Source organism: Myodes glareolus, chromosome 3 (assembly GCF_982192425.1).
Source record: "Myodes glareolus chromosome 3, mMyoGla1.1, whole genome shotgun sequence".
NCBI classification, from domain to species: Eukaryota; Metazoa; Chordata; class Mammalia; order Rodentia; family Cricetidae; genus Myodes; species Myodes glareolus.
Window position 1 is genome coordinate 102939029 of NC_142028.1, and position 16381 is coordinate 102955409.

A 16381-nucleotide genomic window follows, 5' to 3' on the forward strand; every position below is an offset into this window, starting at 1 on the left:
TCTTAGCTCTTTGATTGATCCCTAATCCAGACCAGGAGTCGGTTCTCTGTTTTCATGTTTTTCTAAAAGCTTAGAGGATAGAAGGAAACCCAACATCATTTTCTCCCGACAGGCTACAATAAGGCCTTTCCTACTGTAATGCTTACAAGAATGAGGCCTGAGAGGGGAACTGTGGCACACATCTGCAATCAGGAGTCAAGAGGATGAAACAGAGGATCTTGAGTTCAAGACCAGTCTGGGAAGCCCAGTGAGACCCCGTAGTAAAAATAAAACAACAATGAACTGCTCATGCCTACAGTCTACTGCTTACTTATCATGGATTTATATACAAAAAAATAGAAAGCATGACATGATATATGTTACTATAATATTAAATTATTACCAAGAAAAGGATATAAATACACCATATAGGAAATGCAAGACCCAAATTAAAAAGGGAAAACATACTTGATTTTGAAAAATAATATCTTTTTGTATTACAAAAATAAAAGTGAAAAGTAACCTATTATGACAAGCATCCTAAAGAATTAAGCCCATCTTACCTCTGTTTACAGATATCTCTGATGGATGCAGCTTTTGCAATCAGTTTCTCCCACTGGAGCTCCTTGCCCACAGAGAGAGAGGGCACATCAGACATGGCCATGAAACGCTGCAGTTCAGGGTACACACGATCCTAACAAGACAATTTGACAGAAAGAGTAAATTTCCTAACTCAAGCTGAATAATGATTATTTTCTTTTATGCAGCATTTTCACCTCCAAATCTTGGATTTGCATTGGAAATTATAATGTATCGCTGCTAATCAGCAGAGAACGCTGTTGTGATTATGGAGGCTTTCCAGATCACACCCGTTCTACAAAGGCTTTCCCCAGAGCAGCATTTCTATTGCATTAGCAGACAAATGGAGAGATGCTAGGCATAGAGCATAGGATTATTTTAGGATTACTCAATTTCTGGGTCAAACACAATTGACTATTTTACATATCAAAAAATCACAATAAATCACAATGTCAATGCAGTCATTGATAATACTCACTACTAAGGTAATAGTAAGTCACATTGTCATGTAATCACTCTCGTCAGAAAAACGAACACGTTTAACATGCAACAAGTGTACATATAAGCTTACCTGCTTTTCCCACAGAGATGTCAACAGGCGCAATGTGACAGCTCTTAGTTGTGGAGTGGTTCCAAGCAGTTGAATTACCCGCAGAATCTGCCCTATGCACACCTAAAAAAATATAAAGTCAACTGTTTTCATGAAGGAAGGCAACTTCAAGGTTGCAAAGGGCATTTTAAACTCTTTGATATAAATAAGAACTTGAGTGTAAGCTTACTTAGCTCTCCTCTCCTAAGAAGAAGGGAGATAGCTTTGGGAGGGACTAGTCAGCAATTTAGGGAGCAGGGGCCTAATCTCGGAGCATAGACAACGTGAAAACAGATATTTAGAGATTTAAATAAATTTTTACATATTATAATAATTTTACATTAGCTACTCTAAAACAAAAATAAAAGGGGAATTAATGATCATGGCAAAAATTAGGACTTAAAATTTTATAATATGAAATAAAAATCAATACCAACTATTTAGGGTTTCTCCCCCGCTCCCTCCCCAAAAGGAATCAGCCAGTTGATATACTAACCTTGTGAACACCAAGGGTTGGTAAAGTATACAATATGTCATTGTATAATACAGGGTCTAATGGTTTTCCCAATTTGAACATCAAAACTGGAATCAGATTTGGAACCTAAGAAAAATTTAAAAGACATGTAAATTGGGCCTTGTTGTAAACTCCACAAAGCAATTCCCAGTCTTAGTTCTTCAAGGTAAAAATATGACTGTGGATGAATTAAAAGGCTTAGAAATGCCAGCTACTGCCATTAACAGTTATTTCATACTAGCACTAATATTTCAACTCTATTATAGTGAGCTTCCAAACATGAATTGAAACATGTATTTCTTAAACAACTATGACGCCATTAAATAATATGAAAGTTAATATATAGTCTACCCCAAAGAAGTTTATAGTTCAGACAATCAACACTTAAGCTAAACAAACAATAAATAAGTCCATATAGTGATATATCCAATTAGGTTATTTTTGTATGAAATAACTAAAATCCAAAAAGGACAGTGTTTTAAAATATCTCTATAAGTTTCTATTTCAATCTTTCTGCATAACACAGTAAATGAGAAAATAAATTTATTCATTGATCACAAGAATAAATGTTCAAATGGCGTATTTCCCACACTGATTTCTATTCAGTAAAATCCCTATTAAAATCCCAGCTGAATTATTTGGTGTGGGGCACTAGTCCTAAAAGCATGAAATGTTGAACAGCAGAAACAACCTCAAATACCTGTACAATTCTATAAATACAGTAAAAGAAATTAAATTATCCACTTTCGGTGACTGAACAGTATTTTACACATATTACAGCTTAATAAGCCACTTTAAAATTCAGTTCAAGAACTGGGCAGGCGTGGTTGCCTCCTAGAGACTGAAGTGGAGTCCCTGTTGCTGAAGACACCATGAACTGCAGTCACAGGACTCAAAGGGTCTGAGTTGGAGCTGACCTAGAAACCTCTTCCCCATGTACCAGCTTTCATCATAATAAAAGATGCTATGCAAGCTGCCAGGAGGGGTGGGCATCAATACTCCTATCCAGCTGGGAAGTCTATGAATCACAGCAACGAGCGGCATGACAAGATCTCCCTGAAAGGGCAACAGTGGCACTCATATCTTGGGGGTAACCAAAAGCTGTCTAACTGGATGTAAGGCCTGCTTACCAGAAGGGATATCGTGCCTGGTCCTAGAAACCTACCCATCTACCCAGAGCGAGTGGAAGCATGGATCTTAGAGGGCAACTTCTATCACCTCTTGACTAGACTAACAAACCTCCGATCTGCAGTCTAAACACAGCCATTACAACCAAAGGCAATGCAGCTCTCATCCCTCATCAAAGAAACACCACAACTGGTCAAATGCAAAGAACAAATGATTATAGTGTGCCCACCCCTACTGGACACATCTACAATACCACTCCTACACCTACATCTCAGGAATATGGAGCAGGAGGGGGAGGAGGGCAGAATGATTCTAAAAGCCAGAGAACCATAAAATCTGCTGTAAGACTGTGTCTTCAGGAAATGACAGGGAAACGTCACCTGTTCCCTCCAAAATAAGGCTGCCTAAAAACACCTGACGGACATTATTAATATGCATTTATATTATATTATATTTATATTATATTATATTATATATGTGTTAATGTGCAGAGAGGAAATCTCACATGGGCATAGACAAAGAACTATAAGCAACTAATACCTAATGAGAGAGAAAATTAGTTTTCCCTGAGGATGAGCCCCTTAACTGTTATCCAGTACCAGGGGTGAGTCCTGAAACAATATACACAGAAACAACACTAAACAGATTAGCAAGTTGTATTGATATATTTATGCACACATATATGTAATAATAACAAAAAAAAGGTCAGAGCGCAGGGGGCATAGGGATGTTAAAGGGAGGAAAAAAGATGCAATTAAATTTTAGTTGCAAAAAAAATGAAAAACTATTTTGCAAATGGCATGAAAAAGAAGAAAAGAACTTGACCCAGAGACACGGACCCCATTTCCCAGCACTAAGGATACTAAAGAAGGAGGACTAGAGATTTTGGGCTGAGTTGTTTATACAGTGGGCTAGGGCCAGAACAAGCAAAAATTCCCCTTAAAATAATGTATGATTCTTCACTATATTTCAGGCCTTAGCTTGGTAGACCAGAACACAGTCCAAAACCTAACCTTCCACTACTCCACGTCTGAAAGGCCTGGGTCCCACATTCACTCACATCTTCTATCTTAGGAAGCCCATTGCTCCAAGTTCCTTAGAAGGCACTGCTTTAATTTCAAGAAGGAAAAATGTCCTCTTAACCCTACCACCAAAACGTGTGACAGCTACACAATCCATCTGCCAATGATCCTTGCCATAGTACATCATGGCAGCACGTGGGCTGTGCCTGCGCTGGCGACAACCTTGCAGTCCACAGCCAGACTTCCTAATGTTCTCACAGGTGCTGGGGCCTTGCTGGAAAGGGAACACCATTGCTCTCACTATGGACAAATAAAGACAGACAATTTTTTGAACTGGCTTCTTATTTCCCATTTTAATTAAAAACAAAAGGTTATCTTAGATTGCTTTCCACTGGTCTTAATCAATTATCCCTCATGTGATGGTTTCTACCAGGGCACTGTGACAGACCCTTAGTTATAGGAATGGCAATCAGTGCACTTAGTGGCATTTTACAAAATAGTGTATTTAATCATGTGGCTCTTAAACAAATGCTTTAATTATATTGTCAGGAGAGAAATAAAATTCTGTATTTATGCCCTAAAAGTATTGTCCCTGTAAGAGCGTTGGCCCTCAAGAATCATTCACCCTTTTTCTGCCTGGTTCACAAATAAAAAAAAAATGTCAGAAATGTTTACACTAAATAATCTTTGACTCAATATCACACTTATAATACAATAACACAAACTGAGTAACCACATAAGCCAAAGAATAAAGAAAGATACTGCACTGGATAAACACAAATTAAGCACATCTATGAAAAATATTTCACCTGGAAGTATGGGTTGCTATTTTCATAATGAAACACTGACATGTGTATTTCTTTACCCAGATGTCATTACCAGCTCCTGAGCCTCCTGCTCTTCTAGCTTCTATTCAGCACAGACAGAAAACAACAGAATGCTCGGACTCTAGCTGGGATTCAGAGTCAGCCATGTCCTGCTCTGGTCCATCTTGCTGTCTGGCTTCATAAAGCACAATGTTCTCTCTTTACAGACTCAGAGTTCAAGTCGTTGGTGAACAAATTCATTTAAAACATGGGATTGGGACAAAAATCCTAAGACTATCAGCAGATTTTTCAGCAGAAATTTCACAAGAGAGAAGGGAATAAATGCATACTCAAAATGACATATTAAAGGTGGGAGCGAACCAAGAATATTGTATCTAGCAAAACTACCAAAACACTACAAATATCAGGAAAAAAAAAAGACATCTTCAGAAACATAAAAGCTTGAATGAGCTCATCACTAAACCTGCCTAAAGGAAAATGTTAAAGAGACCCCTTCCAAACGAAAAGCAAGTACACTAGACAATAACACAGAAGCGTAGGAAAGTATAAAGCTTGCTGGAAAAACAAATACACAGACAACCAAAATTCTGTAATACCATAACATGAGACATATCATGTTTTATATAACATATATGTATATGTAATATGTCATATAAAACATCACCAATGTTACTTCTCATTTGGTTAAGGATATGGGGAGCCATGCCACAGTTCATGTGTAAAGGTCAAAGGACAACCTGAAGGAGTCAGTGCTTTCATTCTCTTATGTGGGTTCCCAGAGTCAAACACACGCCATTGGGATTGCTAGCAAGCACTTTTTAGCGGCTTCACCATCTTGACGGCCCATATATCCTCGTTAATTCTATTATATGAGTTAAAAGACAAAACATAAATAACATAGCTATGAAATATATAAATAGACATAGTAAAGAATATTCCAAAGGCCTTCGTGGGGATTCAGGGAACTCCAGGCTTTAGAACTCGGGAGTGGTGCACACAAAGCACTTCTCATTTTTATTATTAAAGCAAAAGAAACCTGAGATGACATTTTCAGTTAGTGTAAGCAAATACAAGTACAGGGAGGGACTCCACCTGGTGATATGTCTGATCATCTCTGGTCATGTGAAAAGAGCTAAGAGTATTCCTTCCAGGCATCTGCCTTACACTCACAGATAATGTGGACATGCTAGGGCACTCCCTTCCCATCCTAGGCTTCGGGTCCATTCACTTAGTAGAGTTCATGCAATTAATTCTAGAAGGCCACCTTGTAGAAACAGCATTCTGCACTCTGCCCCATCCACAGTTAGAGTAAATGCACAGCTTCTGACACAGGCTCCCACATCCTTGGAATTAACAAATGTCGGCTCCTACATAAGACTTAGTCCTGTGAAACATGGACCTAAATTCTATGTATAACATTTGTTTGCCACTTATCAAAGAGGAACAAATAATATGTACAAGATCGTAAATGAAAAGATAAAACAACGTTTTATATCATAAAAAAGGAAATATGATTGGATGGTATCAATAAGCATAGACATATATTAATCCAAACATTTTAATACTTAAAGGGCCTTTTAAAAATTCTTCATTCTTGGAACTAAAGAGTTGGCTCAGTGGTTAAAAGTACTTGTTCTTACAGAGAACCTGGGATCAGTTCCTACATCCACATGGCAGCTCACAACCACTTGTAACTCCAGTTCAAATGGATCTGATACACACGTGCACACACACACAATCACACAATTCATTCTACCAAAAAAGCACATTATATACAATTAGACTTTTTGGTATTAATTCCTTTCCTCAATTACTTGGCAATTGTAATTATAGCACCTGTTTATTGCTTAAGTAATTCATTGGAAGGCAGTCTACTGGCAGGTACTGAAAAGCTAATTATTTTTTCCACTTATAAGGCATGCGCCAACTTCAAAAGTAAGGTAAATGTGGTATAATTTTACTCCTCTGAGATTCAATCATAGTTACATCAAAACATGATCGTTAAGCAAATAGTCTAAAGCATTGATTCTCAACCTTCCTAATGCTGCGACCTTTTAATACAATTCCTCATGTTGCGGTGACCCTCAACCACAAAATTATTTCACTGCTTCTTCATAACTGTAATTTTCCCCAGTGTTATAAATTATAATGTAAATATCTGATATGCAGGACAACTGCATATTGGGATAAGGTGACCCCTGTAAAAGGGTGATTTGACCCCTCAAAAGACCCACAAGTTGAGAAATACTGGTCTAAAGTCTTGACATTTAGCCTTCGGGAGTCATTTAACACAAAGAGAAGGAAAGAACCTAGGCTAAGAGCAGACAACCATCTATGGGGCCACATCTCTCTAGCCTTGTTCTAACCCAGCTTGACCACCTGCTCTGAGGTGACTCCTCTAAGAACACACACGTAATGCAGCACTCTCAGTCTCCTGCACACTTGGGGACAGAGGAGCAGATTTCAGGTGACAAACTGAAGTTCCTATAGAGGGGAGGATTGGATCAAAGCAACCCAGCTTCAAAACCTCTTTGGTCGTTCCTTAGCCATACCAAGTTCAGGAATGTCATCTTTTCACCAGTCCATCCCTCATATCTTGCACACAAACAATACTTTTAAAATACATGGATTACCCTAAACTCTTCTCCAGCTGGCTAAATACTGTCAGTAAAATGGGCCTTGTAATAATGTTGGAATAGTTTATAAATAGGTATTAAAAGACTACCATTTGCAAAATACTTGAAAGTACGATAATCAAATTAACTTGGAACCAGAAAATTTTACCTGTCAGAGAAAGGGTACCATAATGGCAAAAACAAACACTCTCAGACTTGAAGGTACAAATTTCCTAATATATTAAAAAAAAATACGTTCAACAATTGAGGAGCTCCAATAATCACTGCACACTACAGCATGATAAATTCAGACAGTGTATCAGTAGACGAGTTTAAAGGGTGTAGGCTATATCCCCAAAAGAAGTGAGGATTTCTGAGAAGTTTCATTTATTTCCTTTTGATTCTTGACTCTCAGAAACAAAGGGCACACTCACACACACACGCAAACACACGCATGCACACACAAACATGTTAAGAAATTTAAATCATGAAAAAAATGGTTGACCACACTATGAAAATGTAACTACTAAAAAAGAAAAAGGGATATAACTCTACCAATTGCTAACATATTGCTACCCAAATTCCTGGAGGCATTAATTTTCATTCAAGAACAAATACAGCTTTTATATTTCTACCATGTGAGTTCTCAACCATTGGAGATCTGAGTGTTATGTTAGAACAGAAGTTAAAGGCAAATAACCTATAACCAATGCACAACATGGTATTTCTCCTCTCAGTTAAACAAAGTCAATTTCTGCTACTTGTATAACATTGGGAATGTGTTTTATACCAGAAACTGAACCAAGTGTGTGAAAATTGTACAATGGCATAGACTAAGTACATGAACTAAGTAACTACGCACTAAAACCAGAGAATCTTAATATTTTTGAGTTAAGTAAAAACAGATTGCTCAAAGAAACCATGAGAGTCAAATTAACTTCCTAGGGTATGAAAATCCAGCAGAGACTAATGTAACTGTGGTGCTAATCCGTACTTTGGTAACGGGAAGAAAAACCAGCCAGCACAGTTGGCTATTTGTCAAGTCTGACTCCAAAGTTTCTTTCTTACTTCATTGTTGAAAACTTCAAACTTAAGTATTATATCTCATATCATTAATTTTAGGAGGTCTTAATTCATTAAATAAGGTCTGAGTGAATGATGATAAACAAATGACCTAATTAGAATGTTAAACTAACCAAGATTAATACAAAGGATGAGGAACAAAACAAACAGCCCAGGACATTATGGGGGAGGGGGTACTGATCTAAATCTCTGGAAGAGAGAGGCGGTGAAAACTGAGGGTACTGCCTGAAGTAATCCGTGTGAAGTGCTGTTAGAGAATGACAGGAAACACATCTGGAGTGCTCTTATCTTGCACAATCTTCTGCCTCAGGAAAACGATCAGAACACAGATGAATTAGCATTAGGAAGATGACACTGGCATCTATGACAGGAGGCATGATGGGAGCAGGTGATAAATTAATCAGTGAATGGTTTAGAAAAACCAATTGGCTAGCAGGGAGGGGGTAAACCAACGGGAACAAATTCCACATGTTTTTAGGAATTATTTCATGAAGGATTTTAAAGAATTCAGAAAAATGTAAGGTAAGTATGTGCATGATAGAGAGACAGGTAGAACTGACTGAGCACTAACAAGGAAAGCTTTATTAGAGTACGGCAGTGGCTGCCGTGTGGGGAAATACCGCTGTCAGTCAACTTAAGAAGCCGAGGTTTATTTTGGCTCATTGCTTTAGAGATTTAGTGCATGGTCACCTGGTCCTCTCACACTGGGCCTAAGAAACACGGTACATGATGGCAGCAGTCTGTCAGCAAGGAGGTCCGTTCACCTCAGAGCCACCGGCAAACAAAGAGCACAGTCTAATAATGTAACTTCAACCTACTAAGCACTTCTCCTCCAGGTTCAGCGTTCCCAGTAGTGTCACGGGTTGGCCACCAAGCCTTTAATATTCGGTACTTTGGGAGCCACTCCAGATCATAACTGTCACAGTGAGGACTGATATAGATTAAGAATAGCATCCAGCAAAAGGAACAAATGACACCAGTAGCCAAGGAGAAACAGATCAGCCTGGCAACCTGAGTTCAACCCCAGAAACCCACATAAAGGAGAAAGGAGAAAACCTACGATGCAACTTGTCCTCTGACCTCTAAAAGCACACTATGGCATGTGCACCCATGTGCAGACACACACACACACACACACACACACACACACATATCATCATCATCATCATCACCATCATCAACCAATGACTCAATATTCTAAGAAAACAAAAAGGTAAAATTTCTTAATATACAGACTCCTACCCCAGCCCAAAAGGGCAAAACACATAAATCTGACCTTAAAGAAAACAATAGAAAGGATCCAGGAATAGCTCGGTTGGGAATGTGCTTGCCATGTTGGTATGAGGATGAAGACCTGAGTTCAAGCCCCATCACCACATAAACATGCCAGCACAGCAGCACAAACTTTTACTATCAGTGCTGGGGAAGTAGGGCCTGGAGGAGATCTGTGCTTTCAGGGAAAGATATTCTAGCCAGATGAGTAAACTCCAGGTTCAGTGAGAGAACCTGTTCCAAAACTAAACTCGAAGTGATAGAGAAAGACACTCAAGGTTGACCTCCGGCCTCCATATGTCATTTGAAGATAAATGAACATATGCACATAAAAAGTTAAGAAATAGAAACTATAACAACATTCAATCTCATTATTGTTTATAACTGTAAATTATAAAACAAATGTCTTGTATGTTAAGGTTTCAATGTATCTTTAAATTATACAATATGATATAGTGAAACAGACTCAACTCAGGGGAGTAATAGAGTATGTCTAAAGAAAAACTTTCAACCTCTACTTTAAAATCTTGCTTCCTTTAGCTGGACAGAGAGATCAGTAGATAATACTGACTTCCCAAGCAAAAGGAAATGAGTTAGATTCCCAAAGTCCATAAAAAAATATCAGGTATGGCAGTGAGTGCCTGCAATCGCATTGATACAGAGGTAGACAGAGAGATCTCTGTGGCTAGCTGTGCAGCTGACCTAGCCTACTTGATGAGTTTCAGGCCCATAAGAGACCATATCTCCAAAAACAAAAAACAAACAAACAAGCAAACAAAAAACCTAGATGGAAGTTTTCCTCTGGGTCTCCACACATGCAAACCTGCACACACACTTGCACATTCAATACACACACACACACACACACATACACGTCACTCACAAAGATACAAAGCTCAACTCATGTACAGATATGCTTCAAAAATAACATCTCAAAATTAGAGACTAGGGATGAAAGGGTACATGCAATCAGACTGCTAAAAGCTGAGAACTGAACATGAGGTTCCTAAATTATCTCACCTCTGAATATGCTTGAAACCTTCCATGATCAAATGTTTGTTTGTTTGTTTGTTTTAATTTTATTCTAGGGCTCAAAGAAAGTACCTGCTTTGCAAAGATGAGGCTAAAACCCATGTGCCAAAGACAGAGCCAGGCACTTGCAATCCAAAGCACTGGGAGGCACAGGTAGACTCTGATGCTCACAGGTCAGGTGGTCTAACTGAACTGGAAAGTTCAACTCCATTGAGAACCCACCGCAATGGAGGTACACACGTCTTACCCTGGCCTGCACACACTTGTGTACAAGTGAGCATGTACATCTACACAGGTGTGTACATGCACATACATGCATAAAAAACGAGGTTCTATCTAGTATCTCCTAAATAAACTGAGTATTTTAAAGGAGATTAGAAATAAAAATTTAGGAGATAAAATACTGAATATGAAGGGAAGGAGACGAAATGGGGAAGATGAGGAATTATAATAACATGTTTAGAAGAGATTCAATGTGTACTCAAATATCCAAAGGTCGGGCACTCATAAGGCTGAGCAGGAGAATTGCCATGGATTTGAGGCTACTCTGGAGACAACTTAGGCTATAGAGTGAGACTCTGTCCCAAACAATAATAAGTTTAAAAAGTTTGAAGAGGAAAAGAGTAGAGACTGCAACTACTTATTTCCAAGCTATTATCTTAAAAATCAAAACAGGCCAAACTAACTAAGTCAAAGTTAAGTGCTGGGCAGAAAAGGGTTGGTTAGCCCAGCAAGCTATCTTCCACAGAAGAATCTACTTGCAAAGCGGTCCCTGGGTGAGATATTGGCAAACAATTCGGGGGTTGTTGCCACTGTCCTTTAACTAATAGATCCTGTACAATCACAATCTGACTCAGCTGACCAGCCCTGACAGAACCAACCCTCTGACCCCAAGGCTTTCACACACTCCCCACTGTGGAGGGCCGCAACCACATTCTCCATTGCTTCAAGGGACAAAGGTAGAGATTGACCTCTGTGACCTCAAGGTGTGGTGGTACACGCCTTTAGTCCCAATGCCTGGGAGGCAGAGACAGGCAGATCTCTGAGTTCAAGGTGTTGTAGCACACGCCTTTAATCCCAGCGCATGTGCTTGGTAATTTACTACTGCTGTGTCCCTGCCTACTTCCGAGGCATCATCTGGGATAATGGGCAGCGGACCAATCCAAGAGTGACACGTCAGAAGCGAGGACTGTTTCCTTTATAAGGGCTGGGTTCCCCTCATTCTGGGTCTCCGCTTTGGAAGCTGATGCTCTCCCTCTCAAGACGCATTAAAGCTTTACTGCAGAAGAATCCTAAGTGCCCCGCGTCATTCTTGCTGGCGAGGCCGAGCGTGGGACACCCCACCACAAGATAAGGGGTGCTTTTCACCCTGACCCCACGCTGGAGGACCTGAGGGCACGGGATGCTACTTCATGAGAGGACTGCTAGAAATGTTTACTGATTTCCATGGCAATTAGCCCCATGGGTTGTCTCCCTTGCTGACTATGTTTTTACTCCGTCATTCTAACAAATCACAGACATGCTGATTTGTCTTGTGAGTTCCATCAAATCTTAGTGATTTGTTACCTAGGTATAAATCCTGAGGACCCCTCTGACCCAAAATCATTATACATTTTGCTTTAAGAGTAAAAACTTTTTTAAAAAAGGTAGTGAGGGCCAGGAGACAATTTAGTGAGTAAGATGTTTACTGTTTATTGCCCTAATTTGAGAAGGTGAGTCTCAATCCGCAGTGCCCATATACAGTTGAGCACAGTAGCACAATCTGCTGTCCGTCCGTGAAATGCAAGGGGTAGACAGGAGAGTTCCCAGAAGCTCATGGACCAGGTGGCCTGCAATACCCAGCAATAAACAGCAAGCAGATCGCACTCAAACAAGGCAGCAGGCAAAGACCAACATCTGTGGCTATTCTCTGACCTCCGTACGCAAACTGTGGTACTCATGCACCCACACAAATGTGAGCATGCACACATGCACACTATTAAACACGTGTGTCACAGCACCACACACACACAAGTGAATGAAAATTTTAAAGTAGTTGCTGGGGGCTGGAGGGATGCCATAGGAGTTAAGAGCACTTGATACTCGTCCAGAGGACCTAGGTACAGTTCTGGGCACCTACGTGGCAGTTCACACCAATCCTAAACCTTCGTTCCAGGGAATCCTATGCCCGCTTCTGGCCTCCAGAGATACTCTACTCATGTTGTGGATACGAATATGAAGACAAAATTTCATACACATAAAGGAAAAAACTATTTTTAAGAAAGATGAGAGGATGCCAGCAATATTGCTCAGTGGGTAAAGGAGTGATCCCCAGAGCCCACAGAGAGGTAAGAAAGAACCAACTCCACAAAGTTGTCCTCTGACCTCCATAACTGTGATGTGGCATACCACACACACACACACACACACACACACACACACACACACACACACTGAAAATTAGTAATAGTAAGAAAAATAAATAAAAGTTTCTTTTGAAGTGATTAAGAAAACAAAATGACCTGAGCATGGTGGCAAGTGCCTTCAGTCCAGTACCAGAGAGGCAGAGGCGGGAAACCTAAGCTGAAGGGCAGCCTGTGGGCTAAAGAACTGCCACTGCTCAGGATTCCCTGACGGTTTGTGCTGAATGAGCAACACCACTGTGAGGCAGCTGCACACAGGGTTGCCTGGGTTTTCAAACCATGAGAAGAGACAATTCCTGCTTCCCTGTGCGCGAAGTACTTCACAGTTAAGGAACCCGTCACTAACATCCCACAACTCAGGAAACAAAACGCAAAGCAAACAGTCACTGGGGACATAAATTAAGGTATAAGATCAAAAAACATTTCAAACCAGTCTCTGAAACTTGCAGGAAAGCAGGCAGCAGAAGCAATGGCTCTTCTGCTCAGAAGGGGCAGAGTTTAGAAGTCTGAGAGTCTATTACCCAAGCTGAGTTTTAATTAATTCAACTTAAATCTTGGGCTCTTCACTCACATGAGACCGATTAAAATTCTCAACAGTGAGATGAGGCCACCCTCTGGACAACACCAACTATATGAACTTACACCAGAACACAGAGTCACACAGAGCAATGCTATCCTAGCAGGATGAGGAGAGCAGGAAAAGTCCATGTTTGCTCTAACAACAAACCTAACAGTTGAAATCCTGTGCTGGGTAGTTTCTGTCAATTTGGCACGAGTTAGGCTCATCTAAGAAGAGAAACCTCAAGTGAGAAAATGTCTCATCAGAGGACCTGTAGGAACATCTGTGAGCATCTTATTAATGACTGAGGTGGAAGGGCTCAGCCCACTGGGAGCGGTGCCACCCTGGGCAGGTGGTCCTGGGATGTATAAATAAGTCAGCCAAGCAAGCCATGGAGAGAGCAAGGCAGTAAGCCATGTTCCTCCATGACCTCTGCTTCAGTTCCTACCTCCACGTTACCTTCAGTAAGGCTTCAGCAAGTGTCAGGAGAGCCCTAAGCATTCAAGGAATGGAAGGGAAGACAGAATGGAAGGTTAGGGAAGAGTACACAAAGCGTTTGCTCACATGGACGACAGCTGGTACTGGGACAACGTGCCCCTGCCTCCCCTATCCATCCTCAACGTAGGTTTTCAAGGAGCATCACTTCCTCCTTCTGCTGAACCTTCTACAGGCTTCTTATACTGGAGTTCAACCCAAAATCTTTATAACCATGAGAGACAGTGTTCAGGGAGACCAGAGTAATTATTTTCAACCTCTGAGGTGGAAAATACCGTATTTACTGTTTGTTATACTAACTTTATGCCCACTTTTACTTCAGTATACTCTAGGTCCTAGTTACTCACAACAGCCTGAAAATGACCTATATTACAGGCAGCAACTGTGTTCCTTTCTTTTTTGTGCTTAGGACCATAATATGATAAGAATTTCCCAATATCAACTGAAATAAACTCAAAAAAAAAAGAGGAAAAGAGAGGTCTTACAAAAGGTGTATAAGCCATTAAAAAAAAAAACTTATAGGCATTCATTTCAACACAATCTCAGGTACGTTCTGAACACACTTTGGCGATTCTCTTGTCAGGCTTGGTGCTTCACACCTGTAATCCACCACCATTCAGTACGAGGCAGGAAGCGCCTATGATGGTCAGCTAGCTAGTCCTTGTTTGTCAACTTGATCCAAGTACAGATCAACCTGTGGGTGTGTTTGTGTGAGTAGCTCCAGGAAGGATGAATTGAGACAAGCCTCCTCTGGCATAGGTGACACTTCCCACAGGCAGTCAGCACTGGAAATGCCCCTTGCCTTCCTGCAATGTTTCTTGCTGGTGAAAGCATCGTCCACTCCTGTCATTGTCTGCTGACCTTCTGACTTGGACCAAAAAACAGCAGCTGGCTGTCAAGTAATCTCCCAGGCCTTCAGGGTCAGAATGAGACAACTGAAGCATTCGGCTTTGTGCAATGAGCAGATACAGGGTTTTCTGCCTTCCACGGTGCAAGTAACATGATGGCTTAGGTCCCTAATTTATCCTTTGTATATAATAAATGTTCTATTGGTTCTTTCCGTCAGAAAACCCTGACCACTAGAGTTTAAGGACAGCCTGGTGTACGTAAGAGGACCACGTCTCAAAAGAAAAGTTTCTTTTTGGTTCTTAACCATTACATTCCTATTCTACTAGAGACTAAGGGCCTATCTTTAGACAAGTGAAATCAATATTAGAATAGTATTCTAAACACACGTTTCTCATCTATGATGAAGTCGCAGCACCGGGAAGTTTCTGTAGCTCCATACTGTCTGACACAGCATGTTCGTGACATGCCGACTTGGTGCCTGGCACTTTCCCCCAATAGAAACATCACCCCAGGAGGAAGGAGGTGGCTCATGAGACTCGAAAGAAAAATACTTGTCACACGTCTGGGGAAGAGTCACAGGGTGAATCTAAACTGCCCAGTGATCGCACGGGTGTGTCGGTTGCCCATAGGCTGTACAGAGATCTTTGGAGTTGCTGCTTTTGTGAGGCATCAGCAGTGCTGGGGTGGGCTGTCCTGTGATGTGGCTGCTTCTCGGTCATCCCTGCTTTTGCAAGTAACCCCTCACGTACACTCCTGTTAGTAACCCCGTAAAAAGGTCGCCGATTCACCAGGCTGGATTGTGATGCAATCATCACTTTGGCTTGTCATGGGTCCCCTTACTGGGATGAGGAAACATTTATGTTGTGTCTCTCCAGGAAGTCTGTCAGACAATACCAGTGAACACTAGAAACACAGTCAACTGAATTGAGATGTGCTGTAAATATGAGTAAAATATGAAACAAATATAGAAGGGCTCGTGTGAAAGAACACCCCAAATATTTCAGCAATTTGTTGTTGGTGACATTTTGAATATTTCAGATATACTAGGTTATATAATACATAATGTTAAATATCATTTTATATTTTCCCACCTTTTAAAATATGCAACCACAAAAACTGAGGTGTGAGATATGTTAGTGTGTGTATGAACATGTGTGAATAGGGGTTCAGAATTCAATACTGAACAGATTCCTTGATCGCTTTCACCTAAGTTTTTAAGACAGGGTCTCTCACTGAATCAGGAGTTCACCAATGAGGCTAGACCAGCTGGCCAGCAAGTCCCAGGTATTCCCTTGCCTCTGCATTCACAGCACAGTGATTACAGGTCCTGATGGCCATGCTAGGATCTTTCTAAGTGCTGGGGGTGTGAGCTCAGATCCTCTGGGCTTTGTGATAAACACTATGACTCTCTCCACAGCCCCACTACCTGAAATCTT

General features: G+C 40.6%; 1 protein-coding gene across 1 annotated transcript in view; it reads right to left on the minus strand.

Annotated features, from left to right (window-relative positions):
• Window positions 1-16381, minus strand: part of Focad (focadhesin) — a 297602-nt gene that overhangs the window by 162787 nt on the left and 118434 nt on the right. The window contains exons 12-14 of the mRNA XM_087904862.1: window positions 1644-1748; window positions 1130-1231; window positions 543-673 (exon numbers count right to left, since the gene is read on the minus strand). Coding sequence (XP_087760988.1) covers window positions 543-673; window positions 1130-1231; window positions 1644-1748 — 338 coding nt within the window. The remainder of the gene's footprint in view (window positions 1-542; window positions 674-1129; window positions 1232-1643; window positions 1749-16381) is intronic.